This window comes from Papilio xuthus, unplaced genomic scaffold (assembly GCF_000836235.2).
Source record: "Papilio xuthus unplaced genomic scaffold, Pxut_1.1 DF827777.1, whole genome shotgun sequence".
NCBI classification, from domain to species: Eukaryota; Metazoa; Arthropoda; class Insecta; order Lepidoptera; family Papilionidae; genus Papilio; species Papilio xuthus.
In genome coordinates this window covers 783,503-809,870 of record NW_013530872.1, presented here as the reverse complement: position 1 = coordinate 809,870, position 26,368 = coordinate 783,503, and the positions used below count along the sequence as shown (strand labels likewise).

Sequence of the window (26,368 nt, the reverse complement as noted above, 5' to 3'; positions counted from 1 at the left end):
GTGTTCTTCCAGGCTATGTTCTACATCTATGCCAAATTTCAATGAGATCCATGCAGTCGTTCTGGAGATATCTTCTAAGAAACAACCATAAATCATCAAACGATCGCATTAAAATTTGTAAATCTTATAAATTATCTTCTTACGCTAAAAAAAGGGATTTGGTATCTATAAAGTCTTAGTACAAAAAGTTGTTTTTAAACTACGTCGTTTTACAAGTATCAAGATTGAAATTCAGACAGACAGTCGCACAAGACTATCAATGCAATTGTTTGTAAGTAACATTCCTCTATAACCCTTAATTATCAACCCTTTAAGTGAAGTGTCTGCCAAACAGGCCCCGCGTAATACTAACAGCATGTTTAAATAGTCATTTCACACTTTTACGAGCGCCGTAAATACATTTTCGAAGGGTCTCAAGGACTGGGCGGACGATTAGCGCTAAGGTCAATGGGACCCCAAGATGTGTGTTTGATTTATAGCTAGTTTGTTGACCATAAAGTTAATTTACTGCGGGAATCGTGTCTCTGGGACCCCTAAATACGGTTAATACTTTGGTTGTAATTGCAAACAGGTAACTCAGTTATATTTCTTGATTGTATGGTTTTGAATCTGTACATGCACGCGCGGTGTTTTTTAACCATGAGTTTCTGAAGCTAAAATACTCATTTAAAAGATATTGTTATCACTGTTTTTTTCAAAGATAATGACAGGGAAGACAATATGTTAAGTACAGACATTTTGGTATCGAAAACAAACGAATTTATTGCCAATTTTGATGAAATAAGATTTGACTTACAACGCAAATAGTTCGAAAACTTGCAACAAATGATTATATAAATTGAAGAACAATTATTTGCAAAAGTGTCAACTATTCAACTTTTAAAGTCTGAACGAAGATTAAGAAAATACAATAGATTTTTTTGTCATATCAAATAGTGTCGGCTATAACTAAAAGCGAACGTTCATTCGAAGTAAAACTAATATCGGGCAAGGAACATCAGTCTGTCCGGACAAATGATTCTATTGAATGCAATAAATTGTCAGCCGAAGCGTGCGACATCAATGGACATATGTAGGTCAGACATCTGTCGGGACGATACGCAATGAACCTCCTTTAAATGAAGGGATGGACAGGAACTGATACATCGAACTGAATTTATTGCTTATTATAAAGATTTAAGAGGTACTCGAAACACGGCGTGACGTCTTGTATTATATATGTGGTAGGAAAAAAAATTACGGCAAGGAATTGTGTTTTTTCTGGCACAGAATCACCTGGTCTAAAATTTGTTCAAATATTGACAAGAAAAGAAAAACAAAATGGTTTTGCTCCTGAAACATAATTCAAAATAGTTCAGGAGCCAATGGTCTAACTAAAATATATTAAATGAGTTTCACGATAAAGGTTTTATTATTATTAATTTTTTTATAATGAATTGCTGATTATCTTAGAAGTGACCAGTATTATTGTGCATGACGTAAATTGAAACCCTTCATAAAAATATATGGTTATCCTTCTCACTGTCCTTAAGAAAGAGAGAGAACAATATATTATTGTCGTTGCGTCGGCAATGAAAACTAACGTCCATGTTCATTTTAAATACTCGTTAATATAATTTCCAGCATATATTAATATTTAGAACGTAACCACTAAAGGGCATTCTTGTAAGGATTCTATTACACTAAGCGTTACGTAAGTGTACTTTTTCTAACCTTTACGCCGCCGGACGTATGACGGATGTTACTCCGGGCGCGAAATGGACGCATTTCCTCCTCCCATACCAATGCCAGATGTGGGAAGTTTCCGTTGTGTGGGACCATATATGGCTTTTACGACAAACTGTCACTGAAGCAATTTCTTTGCGTGTAGATTGACATTTTTTTCTAGGAATATAACGTTCTATTTTAAGTAGTTGAGTTTTTAAAGGATCTTAAGAAAGGAATTTATAATGTAATTAAGTTATATTTTAAGTTAGTCTAGCCATTTAAATCTCGGTGTTAAAAACAAGATTAACTCTAAGAGATCTGTAATGTTATTCAGCTTTTTTCCAGCAATAAAATAGGTTAAATATATTCTCAACAAACTGATCTTGAATAACCTAAGTAATACGAGTAAGTTTAAATATACAATTTAAGGGAATTATCTCGCAGTAGGCAGTAGTGTAGTAGAGTAGAGTAGAGCTCTACTACAGGAAAACTCTAAATGAACCGTCTCTAGCAATTTTACCATCAGTTCAAAACACAGGCACACAGACACATGAAAGACATAGACATAATTAGATAGACATCTACACTAGTCGTAGTAATTATTTAACTAGAGTAAGTCAAATTGCTGTCACAAGTCACAGACTGACTTATGCCATTTACACAGTCACGAACGAAACAAAAGCGAAGCGAAGATTAATATGATATTGTTAATGGATTTTGTTTCGTGACGTTTCGTAAAGCACAATAAGTTTTGAAGCAAATTCTTTTTGCTGTCGTGTGTCGGTGTGGGACATATATGAAACTTAGCTTTCGTGTTGTGAGGTACCGGGTTTACGTCCGCAGGCAACTCGGAGTAAACGGTGCATCGCAATTTAAACATCTCCGTATAAGTTTAATTAGAGAAGGAATAACATTTGTTCGTATGTACTATTTGCTTGCAGGTACCCTCGTGTTGTTCTGTATAACTTTTGTAGAAAATGGAAATAAAATGGTGATTACTTTCGGATAATTTTTATGATTCAACTAAAAGAAGCCGATCTACATACGGCTTAAAAACAAGGGATAGATTGTTTTCTGTTGAAACGAAAGCGAGAAAAAGAAGAGTCTTTAAAGCTTGGAGCGAAACACTTATCAGACGAAACATAGAAATACATTATTCAATTTAAGATAAACGTATCATAACTTCCTACAAATTCATAGTAAAATACTTAATCTTACTAACATTATAAATGCGAATGTTTGGATAGATTGATGGAAGGATGTTTATTTGATGGTATCTTCAGAACGGTTGAATAGATCTCAGTGAAATCTTGCATAGATGTAGAACATAGTCTGTGTTCTACATAGGCTACTAATTATAATAATTTTTTTTTAATTCTGCAGAGATGCAGTGGCGGACGAGAGCTATGAAATGTAAATCTTTTTATGTCTTACTACCATTTTAAAGTACTGCCCAAAGGCATTGCATATTGTGTCAGACATATAACGTGAAATTCAAAATGTGCAATATAAATTCGCGTATTCCAGTTGACAGAAAAAAGGGGTTGCATAAAAACTAGTCGTGTTTTGCGTAATGCATCGCCAAGCGTGAAATAAGACAGACGTTTGGGGCGCGATCTTGTTTAAGAGATTCGTACAGTGAAAGAATTAAATTCTCTTCCCACTTATATGTCGTACAACAAACTGTCACCATAAGAGCTATTATTCATGACGTAATGTATGACGATTTCGACCTAATTGCATTGATAAATGACATATCAGGGTAGGAAATAAACTTCCCAGACTGTATGCGTACAACTATATTACAATAGATTTTAATACACCAATGAAGTTGGGATTGCAATGACGAGTACTCGAGAAATTAATTTCGTTGTAAGAGGCTCTTGCGAGTTTTGAATTCAAACTTGTTACCTTACTGGAGAGGTTTGGTATCAACATCTTTACGTAATAGAACTTCTAACTATTCGTACTTATTTATTCCAGTTTTTAATTTGAATAAGTGTTAAAACTTGAAATCGTCAAAAGTAGGTTCAAAAAATAATCTCAAATTAATATACAAAAGCAAAATTATATGTATATAATATAATATACATAAAGTATATCCTCTTTCCCTTCCCACCCTTTTCTTATAAAGAAAGGATGGGAAGTGGAAGTGGACTTTCCGGATGAGAGGATGCATGGAAAGGGAAAATATTTTCTTTCTGTGCATCCTCTCTTCCGTCGATTAACGGTAGGCAACTCATATGCAATTGCGTATGTCTATGGGCAACGGTCACTTCGCTACTTTAGCGATTTCAGGTGGCCGCTCGCTCGTTTGCTACCTTATGATATAAAAAAAAGTCTTTATCAAATACTGTCTTTAGAAAACAACAAAAAAGTTTTCAAACTCTTTCGTTTTTTCTTGTCCCTATTCGGAAATCAGTACATCAAACTTTCTATACAATTAAATTCACCAGTTAAAGCAAATTGTAGAACAGAATTTCCCCCACTTCGAGTTAAATCGCTTCAAGCAAAAAAGGGGACGAGCCAAGAAAGTTTTATTTGTCGTGATTGCTTTTAGTTGAGCAAGAGCTTGAAGATTCAGATAAAAGAAGAATCAAAGTAAAGTGAACAATAATTGAGCTACTTCCTAGTCTAGGAATTTATAAAGTTCTAATATTTAAAGTAGATTTTATCGATTTAAATCATTAGTTTCTTATTACTTTCAGTTTTAACAGTAGCGACTTTACGGTGTGGCAAACGCGCAGGGCGCCTGGTGTAAGAGGGCGTCGCTGGCGCACCTAAGATACCCTATCTTTCCCCCTAACGCCAAAAAAGGATGGCCGCTAAAATCTCGGCTACCGAAAAATGGAAATGCATCTCGCATATGTTTTTGTACGAAATTTTCCTTAGTAGTAAAACACAATAATACTGTCGAAAACATCTTTGTATTCAATCCTATACTCTAAGATTTAGAGCACGTTTTTAATGTCTCGTTAAAATCTCTTTAAAAAAAACTTTGATTAACCTTTTGTCGTTGTAGAACTCGATCAAACAACCATAACATCGATATCCGAGTGTTATAATTTAATTAAATCGAACAATGTCGTCTCAGTCCGTCGGATACATTGTTCTATTAGCATCTGTCGGGAGCGAGCATTTTGTGCTCTGATTTACTCGTACCTGCAAACCATCTGCCATTCCTTCTGAGACTCCTTTGTGCGAACCCTCCTTGAATAGATTACGGAATCTTTACACAATACAAACCAAACCCCTAATCTTGGCCAGTGCTGTTTTGAATATCGATATGTGTTTATCGATATCGATATTGCAATTAAACTTATCGATTTGTTTACTAATTGATAATTTAACAAATGTCACTGTCACCGCTTTTTATTTAATTCCATTAAAATTATTTATAGGTTCAGTTTCTTTCATTTGTTTCTTATACTTTCAATTACTTTTTTAGAAATTAGTGTTTTTAAATGAATTTAAAAGTAAGTAGTGTAGAAAATTTTCCATATTGCAAGTTTGTTCACTATTGTATAGCATACAATGTAACATAATATTATCAATATTGAAATTCGGTCGATAGATAAATCAAAAAGTAATACAGAACAATCATAAATGTTACATTTAAGTTCATATCTTAAGATAAATCTGCAGATAACTTGTGTTTATTTAGAACGTTCATTAAACGGATCTATTGTCTGCTATTGTAGGTATTCATGTCAATATTCTGTTAGATAAGGCGGTGTATTGCACATAATTACTTTCTTGTTACGTTTCAATACTAAGTAATTGTAAACATAATTCGATAATGCAACGTCAACATTTATCAATCTGTAGAATGAAATGAGTTCAAGCAAAGTCATAAAAACTGTTTACAGTAAACAGTGATAAAAAAAATTATTATAATAATATTCAAGTATAAGAAACCATTAAGATAACTACATTTCATTTTAAAACTACATAAAAATTAGTCCATTAAATTATTTTTATTTAGAATTATTTTTCAATTTAATTTTATCGATATGCCAAAAGATTGGTACATCACTATCGATTCTTTTTATGTTACCGTCTCGTTCTTGTATAATTTTAATCATAATTGCATGTTCTGTGATACGCGAAACTTGGTTTGACGGATCATTATTAAGTCGTTAATTGTCGGTTACCATGGAAACGCCCACATGTGCTTTTTTAATGCAGCCGTGGGGATTTCGCACGCTATAACGATGTGTTTTGACTCCTTTTTATTAGTTGTTTTGCTAATTTGAATGATTTATTGTGAGGCGGAGTCGCGAAATGGTTGCGGTAATGCAATTAGTGTCGACAAAAGTTTTCACTTAACCGACATTCTGAGAAAGCTTGCATTTATTAGGCGGTTAAAAATAAATGAGGTTTTTTAAACAAATCAGCTTGTAGGGAGGTTATTTTTAAAGATTTGTGAACTGTACATTATTGTATTATAAATGTACTTGAAACTTCTGAATTCATCTTATTTATATTATTATTGCGAATGATTAAACAGATGGATGGACGTTTGTTCAAAGGTATCTTCAAAACGGATCAACGGATCTCGATGAAATTTGGCATAAATATAGAACATAGTCTGGAAGAACACTAGGCTACTTATCAAGGTTTTTTTTTTAATTCGGCGCGGACGGAGTCGCGGGCGACCGGTAGTTGATTAATATCAATGTATGACACATAAATTGCTTCATATGAATATTTAATCGGAATACGACAGTTAGTCTTTAATACCTTTTTAATTTTTCGACTTATATGTACTTGGTTCTGTCGACTCCTTACGTATCGAAGCGTGAAACAGACGCGTGTCCCGCGCCTGTCGATCGGAATCTACGCCAAACAACGACTTCCGTTTCCTGCGCAGTCAGCGTAAAGCCACGTGCGCCTGCCACAAAATACATTCGTTGTGAACTATTCTTGAATTCAATCAATACATTGATTACTTATAGTGGGTTACCGAGACCAAAATCTCCGTATAAAACATATCGTCATCCCCGTCATTATCTTAACAGAGATAACAGTAGATTTTAGTCTTAGAAACCCACGCCTAAAGTTCTATCTTAATAAAGATTTTTTGACGTAGAAGAGAAGAATACAGGAAGGATTTCCTATTTATTTTGTTGAATTGTATTTCCAGTCACAAATAATTCTTCTAATTCTAGCTACGTCAGGTTTAAGTCGACACCACTAAATTTAAAATGATATCTAAATTTTCAATATTCTTTCGCAGTCTACTCTCTCAACGTGAGCGTTTTATTTGCGAGCAAGCATTGTTCTCGTCATGGAAATAAACGCACATAAAAATTATATTGTTATACACAATTACATCTCAAACATTTACCTGTTGAAGTACGAAACAATGTTCATCAGATAGAAACATTTGCCACAGATTATTGTGTTTACGTAGCAACAAGATATGAAAACAAACAGTAGGATAGGAAAACAATTAGATACTTATTTATGAATGTTTGCGTTACTAACATACTGAGGCTGGGTATTATTGTTATACGTATTAATACAATAGTTATCCGATGAACTAACAAATGCTACTTTTTAACTCAGTTAACACTGAATAAACTTCTTTTTCTATTTTTTTATATTAAAATGTTAAATGGTTAACCCTTTTTTGATTGGATCTGGAAAATAATTCTTATATGAAAGAAATAACACTAGTGATGTAATGGTTAGTTTATCGATATCGATAAATTGACATTTTTTAGAAGTAGATTTTGTACAGTTCAACATTAAATTTCTTCTATAAAAGTATGAATAAATCTTTATTTTATTTTCACAAATACGCTTCATATTTTAGCTACAAACATAATCTCGAAAAATTCGAAACAAAAGAATGATGTGATAAGCAGGTTTATTTATCAGATATTTTCCTGATAAGACATCATATACATGATCACAAGACAGTGATAGAGTAATGTACTATTACGGCTATTTTAAAAACTATCTGGTCATTTACCTTTTGAGCACACTATTGCACATTTTACAAAATTGCAAGCGAACTTCACTATATGTTTTAACACGTTCAATGCCACCGTATTGTATATGAGGAAATAGTACAAAAATGACTTTTCGAATTTCGAATTGTAAAACCATTATTTCAAAGTAATATAATTTAAAAGTAGGCTGGGAACTTTTTCAATAGCTGATCGTTCAAGCGAAAGTAAACCTGATTCAATATTAAAATAGTAAGTGACCATAGCTTAATTAAAAACCAGTCATTACGGATGAGGAAAATAAATAGGTGATTGATCGTTGACTAATCAACTTTATCGTTCAATGATTATGTCAAGTTCAAGATATATAAATAATATTTCGTTATCAAAATGATAAAGAGACTAATTCTCTGATACAATATTTATTGTTAAGTTTTAGATTTATTTACTTTTTTACATATTATACACGTCAAAATGTTAATCAAATAAAGCGTTCACGAAATGACTTAGGGAGGGGACGCGCAGAAGATTAGAGCTTAGTAAATTGTCGATACATTTTTAATGTCAAACAGATGTGGTAATACCTAAATTCTTTGCGTACTTAATGTTTGATTTATCGGTATTATTTTGGAAAAAGAACAAGTGAATGCGCTGTGTTTCTTATCTAACATGAATAAAATTCGGACAATCTCTGTTAAATGTTATGAGTCTACGAATATTTGCTATAAAACCAATTTCAAGTGAAAGTGCATCACGAGATAAAGTTACGAATATATCGATATATTTTACAACCATAAAATACGGATATCGATAATAAACGGTTCATTGCACGCCCATTACTATGTAATTGCAGTCTCGGAGCGGTGTTACCACTCTCGGGGTCGATATCACGTACGATCCAGGGTTGCCATATTCGGTACGGTCAGTTCTGGTTCCTCTTATTAATAGAATTGTTCCTAATAAGGGATTGCCCAAGTTGGTAAAGATGAGCGCAAGTGAACTTCGAAGCTTTCATCTTTGTACAAAGCAAAGAAAGTACATGTAATTTTATTTAACGATGATAAATTATTAAGTAATTCTTTTATGTTGTTGCTTGTTTATTTGCCAGGAATTTTTATTTTAGTAATATAATTTTGTTAAAGAAGCGACAAAGACATAAGATTCTGCAAACTTTAATTATAGTAAAGTAATTTTGGTATAGACAACATTCATCCGTCCATCCATCCATCTAAACATTCGCATTTATAATATTAGTAAGATTTAAAAGAGATTTTTATTCTTTAATTTGTTCGTAAATCCTGACACCCCTGTCAGACTTCCTTCGCCAATATTTTGCAGCATCCGTCCCACGTTTTATTTATGTTTAAATTGTCGGCCGATGTTCGCGTACATAACGTTATATAACACTCAGTTTTGTTCGTAATATTTAACAACGATTATTTATGATAGGCCATGATTAAATTATTTTATAACATGACTTTGTATTTTACTGCCGATATAGTAGCGGAACAGACAGTCTGATAGAAGTCACCTATTAAATTGAGCCAACTATGGAAACTTAACCTAATACGCTTTTTAGACACTTCCAGATTTAAACTCTCTATGTTTTTGTCTTTGAGATTATAATTTTCTTTGTTTTTTTATATTTTTCACTTCTTGTTTCTTCTTTTTTCAACTTAACAGTTTTATTTAATTTATCAAAGCTATAAAAAGTTCCCCACCTCGTGTTGATTTTCTTCCGTCCCATTTATTAAGGTTTTAATGAGGGCATATTGTCGACGGTCAAGGCAATAGACTGCAAATAGGTCAGACGTCCCCAGCAACCTCTTCAACCGCTCCCATTAGCTTCAAACCTCAATCTGTCCTGTATAACTTAGTTACGTAAATAGGCGGAAAATAATAATATTTCGAGAAATAAAATATCTACATTCGTATATTGTTATAAGTTTATTATTATTCTTTTTTTCGCATAGATCCCAGTAAACAATTTTATAAAATTTGTGGCTGAAAAATGTAATAATAAATAAAATCGTTAAATTGTATCAGCATTTCACCCTTTGCATATGTCAAATAGTTTTACTATTTACGCGCTAAATTAAGTTTTGTCACCAAAAAAAAAACTATGAAATAAAAACTTTTTCGTATAGCAGCTCTTTTATAATTCGTTGAAATTGCGCGTTCCATTTTCAAACGAGATTTTCATTTTGCAGCCAGCGATAGAATTTATTCGAAAATGGAACGCCGCTCCTCATTTCCTATTCTACGTAATAAGCAATTATAAGAATACTTTTGAATGCAATGCTTTTTTATTTTGCGTTAATTTCAACGCATTGTTTGCTTGAAATTGGAATTTGCATCGGGTTTTTAATTCTTTTCCACCTTACACGTTATTTTTTTTTTCAAAAAATATTATCTACCACGTAGGTTGGCTTCTTAAAAACCTTGAAAATGTTTTACGGCTTGAATTACGACATTAATAATTACATTTCGATTTGAAATTTCTTTCAAAGCATCAAGACTGTATTTACTGGGTTTGATTTAAAATGTTGTTTGAATTTATAAGCGTCGTTTATAAAATAAAAACAGACAATCTGTTGCTTTTATTCGCATATAATAATTTAATGAAATACTGTACCTGATTTAAAAGTCGAGTCAATGTCGCATGGTGCATGACTCCGTGACTCATTTAGTTTTTATTAGCGGATAGTCTGCACGACACAATCTTGCATAGATAAGCTAAGAGCGGGTATCCATTGCCGTAACAATTGTATTAAAATATATTGTTGACTCTATTTTGACTATGAAAATGAGAAGGATGACGATATGGTTCTATACTAGTGTTTCGACGGTGGAAGTCTACATTAATGTTATAAATGTTTTTCTTATATTTTAATACACACACACACACACACACAAACTTGGAATTGTTTTTCATAGTTGTTATCGTAATATTGTGTTGAGTGACATATTCGGTCACGTGGTTTATTTACATTTTACAAGTTGTAGGCCATAGTCAGCGCTGGGTTTGGTTCACACATATCTTTCAATTTCTTCGCAGATATGTACAGGTTGCGTGTTTTCCTTCACTGTAAGAATGTGGGTATATGAAGGGATTGGAACCTAGGACCTCCTGATTACAAATAAAGTTCCTAACCAATGTGCCACCGATGCTCTTTTTGCTTAATTTCAATTTGCGGAAACAAAAACACAATTTAAAATTCAATTATGCTGTGAACACGTCCGCGGTAGACGCACTAGGAAGATATACTGAGTGCTGCATTTACATACGCCCACACGAACTTATTAATTAAATGCTGTACAGTCGCGGAAATTCGCGGTATTCCACTTAAAGAAATATTGTCTTATGGTTATTGTCAATGCGTTCGTAACGTTCAACCGATGGTAGCTTTTATGGTGGAACACCGCCAGTGTCCGCGATTGTACGTGTAAACTGAATCGAATAAGTACCAGTATACCTTCGGTTTCTAAACGAAAAACATTCCGAGACATAAAACCAGATGTAAATATCCACTCGCGTGACAGTACAATAACAAATGTACATTTACATAAGCAAAACAGGCAGCACAACAATTCAATGTACCTCGTAATTGCTGCTCTAGCCGGTCTATTAGGTCAACTATTCTGTTGCATAGAGTTACATCACACGCCCTTACTCAAAGACGTAATGTCGAATCATGCGATTGTTTTGAATTGATCTTTACAAATCTTTTTACAGTAAACTATGCGATAACCACAAGAATGTAGATTAGGTTAGAATAATGAAAAATAATTAAGCTAATGGAATGAATAAGAAAATTCATGAAAGGATCTTTACGTTACTATTTACTCTACTACACGATTACTCTTTGCTTTCTGAGATATATGTCATCTCTCTCTTTATCTTTGAGAAAACAGAGATAACAATATGTTTTACACATATTTTAGCCTCAGAAGCCAAGGTCAAGGTCTACAACGAGCTGAGAAAGAAGTGACTTTAACTTATTACATCGTGAACGTACAAAGAATGAATTAATTAGTAAGCAAGGCTTTGTGATAATTAAGTTTTCCTTTGTAACGTGAAGATAGCTCCAAGAAGTCTGTAGTTTGTAAGCCCGAGGTATGTTTGTGACGTAGTTGTACTTTGCCTACAAAGTGACAAGCTAGAAGTGATTCTGAAAAGGTTCTTTACAACCCTTCTGAGAATTTCACTCAGGGAAAAGAAAATTGTTTTACCAAGATAAATTTATTTTCTCGTCAAGAGACAAAAGCACCTTATTTTCGTCTTTTAAATTAAAATATTTTTGTAAAAAGTACATTAGACTTACAATAATCTACGCTGCTTATAATCTTACTAATATTACAAATGCGAAAGTTTAGATGGATGGATGTTTGAAGGTATCTCCGGAACTGCTCAACGGATATAGACGAAATTTGGCGCATATGCAGAACATAGTCTGGAAGACCACATAGGCTACTTTAAGTTATTTTTTTATTCCGCACGGACGGAGTCGCGAGCGACAGCTATTAAGCTTATATTTACCAGATTTATCGAAATAATTAATACATATCTTATCTATATCTTATAATTAAGACTTAAATAAAACAACAAACCTCTATAGTTGGTGTCCTAATAAAATACCTTTCCGTACAACATAAACAAACCATCCGAAACAACTTTAGTCCTGTTTATTTCCAACAAGCTCACTTTACTACGGACCTACGGTTATAAATAACATGTCGCTCCCAATTGACCCCCGAAAACTGATCCCGGGAGTGTGATCCCGAAGGAGAGTGAAGCCGACCGCAATACATCCTGCGAAACCTTTTCAATAACATAAGCTTATCCCCGTGACCTCCGATAAATTGCTAGAACTTCAAACGATTTGTTGCTGTACCAATTCATAAGAAATAGCGGGTGAGACTTGACACGTGTAATATGAATGTTTTATGCCGTATATACGTAAATACTAGTGTCCACAATTTGGGAATTCACGAGACATAATGCAAGAATACATATGTTTTTTGTTGTAACATTTTAAAAGTATACTTAATATTTAATTCGTTCAAATAAGCGTTTATTACTTATTCATTTCGAAGCGTTTATTGCATAATATAATTCTGCCTTTGTCTACTAAACAAATTCCAACAGGATTCCAATGAGTTTTCACTGTTATAACCTGTCCATAAACATCATCTTGATCTCTGACGCAATTTAAAAAAGAAAACAGAAATAATATGTTGTCTTTGGAAGATCACGATAAGTAAATCGCTGTCACTCAACACTTGCGCTGCTAATACAAACATTAAATGATTTTATTATGACCGGAGAGCCGCACGAAACTTTTGCAATTTTCGTCAGAGCTCACGTAATAGGTGCGTTCATAGCTTGGGAATATCTTGGTCGTGCTCTTTATAGATATTTTTTATGTTCAATGGTTGTTAAAGGCTACGGAAATCTATTACTGTAAGTACCGCTATAGTTGTAAAGATTTCATCTGAAAGTTACTTTTATTATTTTACGGTAACAAGATATCTTTTATCATAGCTAAGAGTAGAGCTACCATTGCGCTGGATTATTACTTTGAAACGAGAGAGGTGTGTCAGGACCTCGCCAAATTGGAGTGCATAGCATAGAGTGCATAGCACAGTTCATACTATGACAGACTCCAACGCTCAACCTGTTTGTTTAATTGTTAATGTGTATACATTTTTAATAAATAAAATAAAATAAAAAATAAAATAGTTTTTTTTTGCTGTAATATGTAAATAGAATATGTTCAATAATCTTAGGATTTTTATAATAATTTCTGGTACGTAAGGTAAATATGGTTTGGAACTGAATTTAGTTTTTGAAGACTTTACAACGAATAAGCGTTTACCTTTAAGATACATGTTAATTCCCACAATCAACAAAAAAAATTGATATTTTCTCACGATTTTTTTAACAAAAATCCAAATATAGTATCAAGATGGCGGGATCCACATTAAATATGTATCACTTGACTCGTTGACTTTTTTTGCAGAAGGTTAAAGCGGTTAATTGTGCCAGTCCGAAATTCGCGATACTTATAAATAGCAGTGAATCAGACGAATATAAAACGAGCCACTTCACATAAAATGAATAAGGTCGATTGTCAACATGTGTTCGATGAAACTATAAGTTATGAAGTCCTGGTACCTCAGTTAATGTAATAGAGATTTTTTTTTTAAATTCGAAAATTATTGATGTACCAGTTATTTCGTAATTTAGAGAAAATTGTCCTTAAACACAAAAGAATGATGTAAAATCCCAAATACAAAAGTTTGGAAATACCTCATAAAGTATTATTATTTTCAAACTTATGTGAATAATCGATTTTCTAAAATCGATATTTGTCAGTAATCAGTGTTTAATTCGTTGGTGTTGTTTCGTTCGTTCCTCGGATATGTAAACGATCATGACGACTGGCCTGCATCCAATTGCAGCTCTTCACTGGGTCACTTCAGTGGCCACGTAAATAGGCCACCGATTACCAACCTATTGAATTACTTGACGCACTATTTTGTTTGCATTGAATAACGTCCAAAATTACTGAACCGATTTGATAAATTCTTTCACTATTCCGAAGCCACACAATCTCCGAGTGACATAGGCTATCTTTATTAGACTAGATTTTTTAATTCTGTACGGACAAAGTTGTAGGTAAATGCTATTTGATGATAAAGTTTCTATTTGACGTGCCTTCGTTCCTCTCGATCTATTTTTTATGGTAGCTAGAAAAGTATAACTTTAGAAAATGGTTATAACCAAAACCTTTAATATTAAAGTGTGTAATTCATACAACAGGCTCCTGTATAATATCAATTTGCTTCTAGTTTAAATGCTTGGAGTAAGTCCAACAAGGTATTGTGCGGGCATGCAGTTGGCGGGTTGGTTAGGTCATGGATCTAGGTTAGGTTAGCTCTCAAATCATTTAGTAAATTGATAAGGAATTCTACTTACGAAAACATACGAAAAATCTTAAAGCTCTATTCGAGCGTTTTTTATTCAGTTAAATATGTAAATTTTAAAATTAGAAGTATCATCCATTATATCTATGGTAAAATTAGAATACAAATTTTATAAGTATGCGGAAATAAAAATAATTTATAAATGTTTATTTTAATAACAATAAATATCAGTATTTCTAAATAATGAACGATACCGGAATGCTTTTTTAACAGCCATTAAAGCGATGGAATAAACAAGCATTCAGCCACCAGACTGAATCGATAACATTGTAAAAATAAACCGCGCACGCTTCACCTCCGTTATTCGAGATCGATTCGAGTGGCCAATAAAAAAATATTTAATACTCGCCGATTTAAAAAAAAAAACAGTTTTTAAAAATAGAACGCCACGAAAACGTCGCGTCATTTGAATAGTTAGAAACACGTGACTTGCTTTAGGAATTCAGAAGAGTCATGAATATTATTTAGCTCTACGAAGCGAATTTAATGTAAATTACAATGCAAAAAATATTGTTTATAATATGAGAATTGGCTAACTCAACTAAAAAGATTAGTACAGTGTACTACAGATAAAAAGGTCTTAAGAAGAGATATAAAAAGATTTCAAACGAAAAGATGTAAAAAGAACGAATACTTTTTTAGTTGATTTTTTCTTTAATTCTTATTTAAGGTGTTCAGAAACCTGCTCAACATATCTTCGAATTTAAATTAATAGTAACCGTCTTTTTAATTAACGTGAAAGGTGTAAGTTAATGGTCAAGTGCTATAATTAAGTGTAATTTAAACGAAATGAACTTGGATAAGGGTGGGATTTAACTATTCAATTTCCTTGTACCATAATAACTTAATTGATTTTTATAAATGAACTTTTAAAACCACCCTAATTAAGGTTATCCGAAACAAATTTAACAAAACACTCGTAGCCTTAAGTGTGCTTGAGAACAAGAGGTATTGTTATACTGGTCATTTAACGAGGGAAATAAAATTATCCAATTTACAATGAAATGTGAGTATTTACAAATATTCAGGAATAATAGTTCTAGCTATGTTGGTTATTCGTAACGTAAAATGTGACATTTGAGTCAGGCACGCGACAAACCAGGTGCATTAGGGGGCAATTAAAAAAAATGTTTATGCGGTTGCGAGGGCGCTTGGCCGCTTTTTACGATACGATTACAACGGAGTCCTGACCATTTATAGTCTGCGGCAGTCAATCATAGTCCATGCTCATACATATTCAATGAAACAGAAAGAGAATCGGAATATAATTAGATTGTAAAAGTTGGTAGCGCTTGAATAAGTTATTGTGATCGACAGAGTATACGTTACATGTAAATGTTAATAAAAAAAACTGGTACTTACTAAAAGGCACTCGAAATTGCTCAAACTTTTCTGTTGTAGATAAATGAATTCCTATCCTTTTCATTCTGTTTGAAAAAATCGAGACAACAATATGTTTGAATACAAGTTATTTGGTAGTTGAAACGCATGTTAACATTCATCATCGTAACTTCAGAGTAAGAGAATGTTAGTAAGTGCATTTTAACTGAAGCAAGCGAGCGCTTTGTCTCGTGAAAGCGACTCTTTATGGGTCACACGTGTTACTTGCATAGTTTATTATTTCACATTTTAAATATTTATCCCCATCCTAGCAAGCATTGTTCCCATAGGAAATTTTCACTAGAAACTCTTGTATACTTTACGTTATAAATATGATATATTATCGCCTCGTTCGCGACTTTATTGTAAAGAAAATGTAGTACAAACTCAAAGAATAAATAAAAGGAAATTTATATTAATTACATTTTAATTCAATCCAAAACATCTTAAAAAAAATGAACGAAATAACACTATCCAATGACAGTAGTGGTTTCACAGATAAGCTTAAATAAGGAAATTATTTTTGACAGATTTAAAATTAAGATATTGTTTAATTAATTAGTAAAGTTTAATTAAATATTAAGTTTATGTTTAAGTTGATTATCAATAAAACACGAATAAAATGACATTTTCTAAAAATGATTCCTAGCTAGATCGATTTATCGCCCCCGAAACCCCCTATATACTAAATTTTATGAAAATCGTTGGAGCCGATTCCGAGATACTATTTATATATATACAAGAATTGCTCATTTAAAGATATAAGATTAAGTATGTATCTCACACTATAACTATGTTGAAAAATAAATACCAATAATATTTGTTTAAACATAACAATAAATCGGAACGCATTAACATAACTATGACCATCTTTATGACACGTACATATATTAGTACTTATTAGTGTATTGAACAAAACAAAACACACTCATTTATCTAAATTTGTCGGTCTATTTGATGTTGATGATATTAGCAAATTAAGTTCAAACATATCTACGACATTCTACGATTCAAAGAATAACAGAAATAATCTTTGAAGTTAGTTGTTGTAACCACAGAGTATAAAAAGTTTTTAAAACATCTTGATCAGTAGTAAAATATGACAATACAGTAACTAAAAGGTAACGAAATATATTCGGTACAGAACTTTCGACTTAAAATACATTTAAAAAGTAGAAGTCAAAGTATTGCTTTTTAAAAATCTCTACTCTAAAACGCAAGTGAAACTAATACCCTCTTAAAACTTAATTTAAGTAAGCGTATCAAATTATTAGTACTTTGCACGTAAAAGTATGGATTTTCGGAAAAAAATGGAAGATTGTTCGGATAATATTACCCAATTTGGGTGGAACTTTAGATAAAACAGACTGGTTTTTCGTCCCTTTACAGCAAAACTGATATTTGATGAAATAGTTGCTCTTTATTACAATAATACCACATTTTTAAATTTCAAATAACTCTCTTTGCGAACAAGATTATAAAAAATACTGGAATGTTTTTTTTATTGGCAGAGTAAAAAGTACAACATTATGGAAAAAATAAAACTCGTTCATACTATCAAGTCGATAATTAATTACGTTTCGGACGAGTTGGAGGCCGACAAAAAACACGAAGGCTGTATAGTAACAATCAAACTTTATGGAGGCACGTAATTTCGAACGAGACTATATGTTAAACACAATTTTAAGTATCAGCGGCAAGTAATCGGATTCGGGGGCGGACTTGAGAAGACATATCGTAAGTAGTTAACCACGAGCTGGCATAAAGTTTGAATCGTGTAATACAAAAACATGGTCTGGTATTGCCTTTATCGTGTTTAAAAGTTGACGTAATTCGTTTACATCTCCTTTATAGGGCAACAAGAATTCAATGTGATGTTTACATTGACAAAAATACTTTGCTTTAAAACATAGCGACTTTGTCCTCGCTAAATTAAAAAAAAGTTAAGTCGCCTGTGTGTTCTTCTAGACAGTATTCTTCTTCTATACCAAACATCGAAATCCGTTTAACCAGTGACTCCATTTCTTCGTAACAAACATCCAACTATCCACTTAAACTTTCGCATTTATAATATTAGTATTCAAGGGTTGTATGAAGTCATAGTAATGCTATTATTGCGTCATAATGTAATGCATCAGAGTAGAGACTGGAACATCGTATGATAACACATTTGCTGTAATTATTCGTAGGGATAGATCGAAAGAGGATGAATATTATTCTATCCTTCTTTTCCCGTTAAAACTTAATCTTTGCAATAAAGGTTACATAAGGTCTGAAGAAAGCTTAGAAGCGTTGAAATTTTTTTTATATGTTTGTACGTGTTTGAATTCAAACCAGTATTAGTTATGTATTTACTTTCAAGTATATTTAAATAGTTTCGTTATTTAAAGGAAACTGTGGCAACTTTTTCCAAATATAAATCGAACTTAGTCTCTGAAAAATAAACGTATTTAAGTCTATATTGTCTTTATTATTTAAAAAAAAATTACGGACGATTAGAATTTACAATATTTCAATTTGAAACAAAGATTTAATCATTTTAATACGCAATAGATTGTATTATTTCAACGAGTTTTCCAAACTTGTAAAAGTATAAAAAACAATACTCTACCACTCACCGGACTTCCGTTTCTCATTAACGAGCACCAGTGATTTGGTCCTCTTGACCCTCAGCGAGCGTCGCCGGATCGACCTCATGAGGGCCTCAGGCATGCGGGAGAAACGGGGAGAGTCCACCCGTTTCTCCGGCATAAAGAAATTCTTCACAGCCAGCATTTTCACAGTCCTTTGCCAATTAGAACATCGTTCCCACACACAAAGTACTACAATTCCTATACCGAGACGTTTTCCAAAGTAATAAAAATGAGTTTACTGATAACACTCGGAAACAAAAGAGTAAATGTCGCACCTGTGGAAACTATTAAACATCAGCACAAGGTCACGCGAATCTATAAAATTCGCGACACTGTGCACATTTTTGTGTCCAATTCCCCACCCGAAGAAAACCAGATCTATTGTTTCCGATACATCACTATTCCGATCACGCGATCGCTATCCTGTCACCTTGCAAGGAACTGATCAATTTCCAGTTGCCGATATGGTCCGATGCAAGTTCGGTTGCTCCGAGCGCACGCAACACGTTCACTCGCGGCCGCGTTAAGCGAAGGACTGGCGTAGATATCGCGTGCGGCACACTGACTCCACCTGGCGCAACGCAGCGATACTAAGCCTGTTATCAGAGTACTGATGCCGTGCATATCACCGTGAGGTCGAAGATTTACCGCTTTATTGACGATGCTAACGAGGTTAGTACAATGATAATTGACCTATTATTAGCTATGTAATTAAAAGGTTGAATTGTTCCACAATGAAGTAAATCACGATCAGCATAGTTCAAACTATTTCGTAATCTTACGTCATATGCTAAAAAGTCAGAAAAGATACACAAAATGGAAAACAAAGTTCTTCAAAATCTTTAAACACGAGATATGACTAAATAACTGCCTAATTTAATAAATCTGTGAAACTATATCGTATGTATTTCACATTTAAATTAACGGCATGACTGAAACATGCTGAAGATTCATTCCATTGGATATGGCGCGGCATGTCACTGTATGTTAATAAATGAATTTATGTGCTCAGTGGCTGTCTGCGCGTAGCTTAATCACCTAACAAATTGCTGTAATTGCTTCGTTCTACTGAATTGAATCTGTTCAATTCAACAATGGTAATTAGATGCGTGAAATATTAATAATATTACAGTACTCTCGCTACATGCTTCAAGTTTAATTCAATGAAGTTCACAAAGCAATTTACAATGCTTTTAAAATATAATAAGCATACAACTTCATATTACTTCTATTGGTAACTATGTCCGCGACTTCGTCCGCATGAAATACTGTCTGAGCTGCTCGCGGTACTGGACAGTACTTGGACATTCCAACATTACTTTATTTTTCTAAAATAAACGTAGCCTAAGGTACTCCTTACATCAGCTACTTGTTAATAAAAGTCCCGTCAAAATCGGTCCAGCCATTACAGAGGTTAGCCGGAACAAACAGACAGAAAACTTTCCTTACAAAACTTTCCGCCGTGTGATATTTAACACTTTCTCCGTAATGTTTTAGCATTTAGCAATAATAAGTAGGTAAGGTACTGTTACATAACACGGAGTTTACGACTACCTGAAACCTAAACTATATAGTCTAGAACAAGATATTAAAAAGTTAGGCAAGACGGACAAACAAGGCTTTAAATGAAATAGCTGTCGGCTGCGACTCCGTCTGCAAGGAATTAAAAAAAAAACTAATTTAGTTTTTTAGTAGCATGTGTAATCTTCCAAACTATGTCCTTCCAGTAGTTCTGGAGGTCATCATCATCAGCTCACTATACATCCCCACCGAGGGGCTCGGACCCTACCCTGAGTTAAGGGTGATTAGGCCATAGTCAACCACGCCGGCCAAGTGCGGGTTGGTTGACTTCACACGTATCTTTGAATTACTTTTCAGATATGTGCAGGTTGCGTCACGATGTTTTCCTTTACCGTAAGGACGTCGGATAAATGTACATATGTAAATCGGATATCGAAAAACACATTGGTACATGGCGGAATTCGAACCCAGGACCCGAAGATTACAAGTCAAGTGCTTGACCCCTGAGCCACCGACGCCATTGGAGTTCTGGAGATACCTCATAATAAACATCCATACATGTAAACCTTCGCATTTATAATATAAGTAAGATTAAAGGATTTACAGGGTACTCGAGTGTTGGAATTTAAAGTGTGAAATAACATTTTTATTTCGCTGAATTATACAGACATAAAGCGTCAAGCGCTGTAGCGCTACATTGTACCACAATAACAAGAATCGTGCAAATTCTTATCGTAGATCGCAACGGCAAGCACGATACTGCGACTCGCGTTACACGGACCAATCAACTGAGACCTGTCTCCCAGTCATCCTACAATCACAAAAAGGACTTCTGTAATACAATCAGTACCATCTTCAGGGGTCAAGATATACTAAACGATATATTGCTTAGCATTTCCGTGTATTTATACGTCAATTTAAATCTTTGCTCAGATATTATACTACGTACACAATACAAATTTTAAACAACAGAACGATAGGGACAGGCCATTTATAAATGAGTAATAAAAAATATAGACTTTAGGTACAAATTATGGTGCACAAATACATTGGTATTGATTAAGGCATTTTCGTACTCTTCTAGTTATTTACAATTATATAACACGTACATACTTCAAAATAATAAAATCTTGTCCGATAAAATTTATCCCACACTACAATTATGGTGGATTCTCTTCGGCTATTTTGGATCTGTCGTCGCCCACGTCCATTCCCAGTGGTGGGTGCAAGACCGGTTGTCCACGCACTGTCCACAAACCTCAAAACATCAACGATATTTTATCCTACTCTTGTTATTCTTGTAATACACGATTTAGATTAATAACCGTTAGTTTTGAAACTAAAATTCTCGTTTAAAACATATTGTTATATCTGTTTTGTCATAGGTAATGACGGAGATAAACATACGATTTTTTTACAATTTACTCTATTTTACTAAGAGACCACACAACGAACAACTTCATTGTCTTATACGTAATGATAATAATATTTTCTTAATGAACTATTTGCTTTCTATGCAGGATGCTCCTCCGTCGATGAAATGTAGGCAACGCACATGTAACTGCGTGTATCTATGGGCAACGGTCACTTCGCTATTTCAGCGATTTCAGGTGGTCGCTCGCTCGTTTGCCACCTTATGATATAAAAAATGATATCTTTACTTAATAACTTATAGATACAATCCGAGCGGAAACACAACAGCAACTTTCTCCTACGCAACAATAATAAATCAAAAACAAATCACCAGGCGCCGTACCTGTTGCCTACGTCGATGTCCACCAACGCGCTAACAAATTTATTGCCCTACGATGATACGATATACAAATGTGTAAGGGATCATGACTAATTATTTTAATATAGGACCTAGAATAGTGCCTTGCGGAAAACCACAAGAATCCATACATTAAAGCGTATACAAAATAAATTGGATTTAACTATAGGATATTTTGTCTCTTTTGTCGTAACGGGACCTTAATGCCGAAATACATAATAGCAAGAAATATTGCATCTTCAAACAAAGACTTACAACTAGATATGATGAGAATTGGCTTCCTATTCCTTAAAAAGTACATCGATGAAATCAAACTGTGAATTTCCACTGTCAATAAACTTAAAGAAACAAAAGCAATATGTTTTAATTAAAGTGTTTCGACAATGAATACCTCTTGATATAACCATTACCGCTATAAGTACGTCGTATAGTGAACGATGAACTTGAATGAAGACTAAGAGTAGTTAAACATTCATTAAACTCGAATAAAAGTGTGGTCAGAATTCCCAACAAAGCGATAGAAGATTTTATGGCTGCGCTAGATTATGAATGATCGTTGTAAAACATTTTACGACAACCTTAAGAGTTTATAAAACTGTTCTTTGAAAACGTTGCTTCTAAATATTTTCACAAGTATATTAACTATTCATTGTTACGTTATAAATAATTTATCATCATTGTTTATATTTCCTGTCTGATACCGACTTAGGCTAATCCAAAATATAACTTTACTAGCTAGCGCCCGCGATTCCGAACGCGTAGAATTAAATAAATATAATTAGTAGCCTATGTGTTCTTTCAGACTATGTTCTATATGTATGCCAAATTTCATCCAAATCCGTTCAGCCGTTCTGGAGACACCTTCAAACAAACATCCATCCATCCAAACATTGGCAATTATAATAATAGTAAGATTTTATGCTACTTTTATTTTTGGTTTTATTACTCGTACTTTCGTTTAAGACTTCCTAAAATTACATATCAAATTGTTTCTATTTATACGTTAGGTAAGGTTTTCTCTAATTCTCCCTACGATAATCTTTAATTAGTTAACTACATCCGAAGATCCTATGTCATTAAAAGTATAGATCAGTTGATGATAAAATGTTATGTTAAAGAATAAATAAAATTGCACATGTGTGTACGCATGACATCATCTCTTAGTATAGCAATGCATTAATTTATAAGCAAGTTAATCAATTGCATCATTGCAGTGAGCAAATTATGTATGAGTAAGCATTTAAAAGCTAAATCTAAAAATGTACTTTTATGTATAAGAACCTGGCAAAAGAGGTCCATTGTTATGCTTTTTACCCCTAGATGCATCGCAAATTGACTTGGAAATAGAAACTTTTTTACGAGGATTTAATTAGAGTTCATTAATAATGCGTATTGTATGCAAGTGAAGTCATACAATATGCATTGTTCTCATTCCCCAGAATAGGGCTGTGACCTGTTTGTGACCTATTTCGTAGCTACGGCAGAAATAACTCGCGAGGCCTATTTCGGGAATGAATGCGACATTCCAAATGAAAGTTCTACTTTTAGATGCTATTGTTGTGCCATCTAAAATAGTACTATCTTCGAAAATAGTTCTTATCTTATGGAAGAGTATTTTTAAACTGTTCGTGAGATATAAAGTTTTTTTAAAAACCATAATGATAGCTGACGTCCAGACAATGCTATTCTGTTATCCAAATTTTAAATTAACTTCTTGAAAACCGAACAATTTATCAGTCCATTGTTAAAATTAGTGTAGTTTGCTATTCAGTTAAGACTCCACTCGTATGTTTTCAAATTGTCGAAGAACGCAACAGGACTTCCACAAGGGAATAATTCGGACCCAACTTGTTAATAGATCATAAGCAACGTACCGTATGAGGCAATTCGGTTGCCATTGCAAGTTGCACAATTGAACGGGATCTTCGAAGCCAATAAATATGTCAGCACAATGCCTGACACGACAGAAGGGCCCGATTTTTTTACGAGCCAAAACCGATTGCGATTTACGATCACCGCCTTGCGTTAGACACGAGTGAGCGCTCTCAATCGATTATGTCGATTATTTATTGATGTGATGCGCGGAATCGATCGGGCGTATTGTCGATCTTTAATTTGATTAAAGTTATTACGGTGAGATTTCTCACGAGATATTAGACCTATAAAAATATACACGAATTTATTGTTTTGTTGGGATTTAGAAACGACACAAATTGGTTTCTCGTACAGCTTGTCTTTGTATTTTTGTAATTGGTTTTTGCATTAACTATTGCTTGAAAATCAAAAATTTAAGCATTTGACCTGTTTAAGGGTGCTGTAGTTCGATCGATGAGGGAAGCCTATACGTCCAATAGTGGACGAATTCGGACTGATAATGATAACTTACTTGATGATTTGATTTGTATTAAAAATAGTACTAAAAAGCTATTTAAATTCTATATAGAAGTTTATCAAAACACTAGATAAACAGAAATCCATTTTTTTCTTTTATCAACTAAACGCTTGAGATGAAAATGACAATTGAGATTTCTACTGTGCAATTACATAAGGGAATTTAACTGCGTATTATATTGTATTCGACATCGTAAAAAAACTTTATATAACTTAATAAAGAGACATTTAGTAGCGTCGCGTTTTATAACGGAAACGTTTCCACTTTCTCTATCGATGTCATTGTCACCTGACTGCAGCAAGTTGCGTTGAATTACCTGCAAACAAAATAATACGTTAATATTAAATGTATTCAGCTATAATACTTTTGTTTACATGAATACTTACACTAATGTTATTAACAGTTTGTTAGTCTCAAGGACAACTTCAATTACTAGAAAATTTAGTAATTTATGATAAAGTTATTGATTTCTAATCTGTTCATGAAAGGTCTTTACTAATTTTAGTAGTAGCAGTTTTAGCAGAAGCTATAGTTTCGGATTAATTTAACGACTAGCATCTTAATTTGCGTGCTGATTGAAAACAGCTGCTGATTTCTTTCAACCGTATGGCTACATTATCAATAAACGTACTTGTGTCCTATTTTGTTAACGTTCAATTAGCTTCATATAAGGCAAGCTAGTCACGTAATTATTCCCTACAAGTATGCATTGCGCCCGCGGATACTTCGACAATAGTAGCCGCTATATGGATCGTTAGCTTATTGTGTTGACTCCGACTTTTGTGAATGGATGACGTCAGAGGCAGACGATTACTGTTCACGAGTCACATGTTTCAAGGTTAATGGATCAGTGATTAGGAGTACAGACTATATAATCTTTAGTATAAGATATCATTTTCATTATTAAACAAATGAATGTTAACTAATCATACTAATATTATAAATGCGAATGTTTAGATGGATGGATGTTTGTGTAAAGGTATCTCCGGAACGGCTTAACGGATCTTGATAAAATTTGGCATAGATGTAGAACATAATCTGAAACAACACATAGGCTACTCATTAAGTTTTTTTTAAACGCCACGCCGACGGAATCGCGGGCCACAGCTATAGCATATTTTAATGTTTGTAGAAACTACCGCAAACAAGACGTAACATTTAAAGCTGTTTGTTACGTCAGTCGACGTGCTTCTCGTAAAATTCTGCCCATCACATTGGTATGGGTAAGACAACGCTGTCAGGTGAATGACCTACCTCCTGTAAATTGTAGAATTCTAGAAAAAGACAGAAATTGCAATACATTTTTCTTGACGAAGCGACTAACATCCTAATGTATAGTAAAAATTCTTCTAAGCAACTACGTAAATTCTTATTTGAAAGGTATTGTACACTACCTGTCGCCCGCGTCTCCGGCCGCGCGGAATTAAAGGAAAACTTAATTAGTAGCTTTAGTGTTCTTCCAGACTATGTTCTACATCTATGCTAAATTTTAGCGAGATCCAAGCAGCCGTTCTAGAGATACATACTTTCTAACAAACATCCATACATCCAATTCAACAATATTCAATCATTGAACAATATTAGTGAATTGTCCGAGCGTTTTATAATTTAGTAGTTTATTGGAGGTCATAAGCAGCATATCGCCATCTCTGTGCGGAACGCGCAAGAATGTGTGACAGAGAAAATCACCTCTCACTCACTCTCATTGTAATTAGCTATTAATTAGTGTCTCTTCCGGATTGGTCGAAAAACTTAATTTTTAATTGGTGTACATATTTTAGCCAGTAAGCACGTAGCACATAAGTTGTATAAATAGTTAAGAAATTAGAAAATAAATCATTACAAATCTGGACTCCGAGTGTTATTCTTCCCGCAACTATCGACAGCAGTGAAGACCTCCCACATTGGTGACCCCGACGTGATAGAAACATGGAAGATCAACAAAGCTGTTCGAATCAAGATACAATCCAACAAGCATCGTCACCAAGCTTAGACCTGGCAGGAGTCTCCATCCAGT

General features: G+C 33.7%; 1 protein-coding gene across 1 annotated transcript in view; it reads right to left on the bottom strand.

Annotated features, from left to right (window-relative positions):
- The window catches only part of CenG1A (Centaurin gamma 1A), a 46,929-nt gene extending 27,698 nt beyond the window's left edge, over positions 1 to 19,231 (bottom strand). The window contains exon 1 of the mRNA XM_013308978.1: positions 18,653 to 19,231. Coding sequence (XP_013164432.1) covers positions 18,653 to 18,809 — 157 coding nt within the window. The 5' untranslated portion in view covers positions 18,810 to 19,231. The remainder of the gene's footprint in view (positions 1 to 18,652) is intronic.
- Positions 19,232 to 26,368: the final 7,137 nt, after the last annotated feature.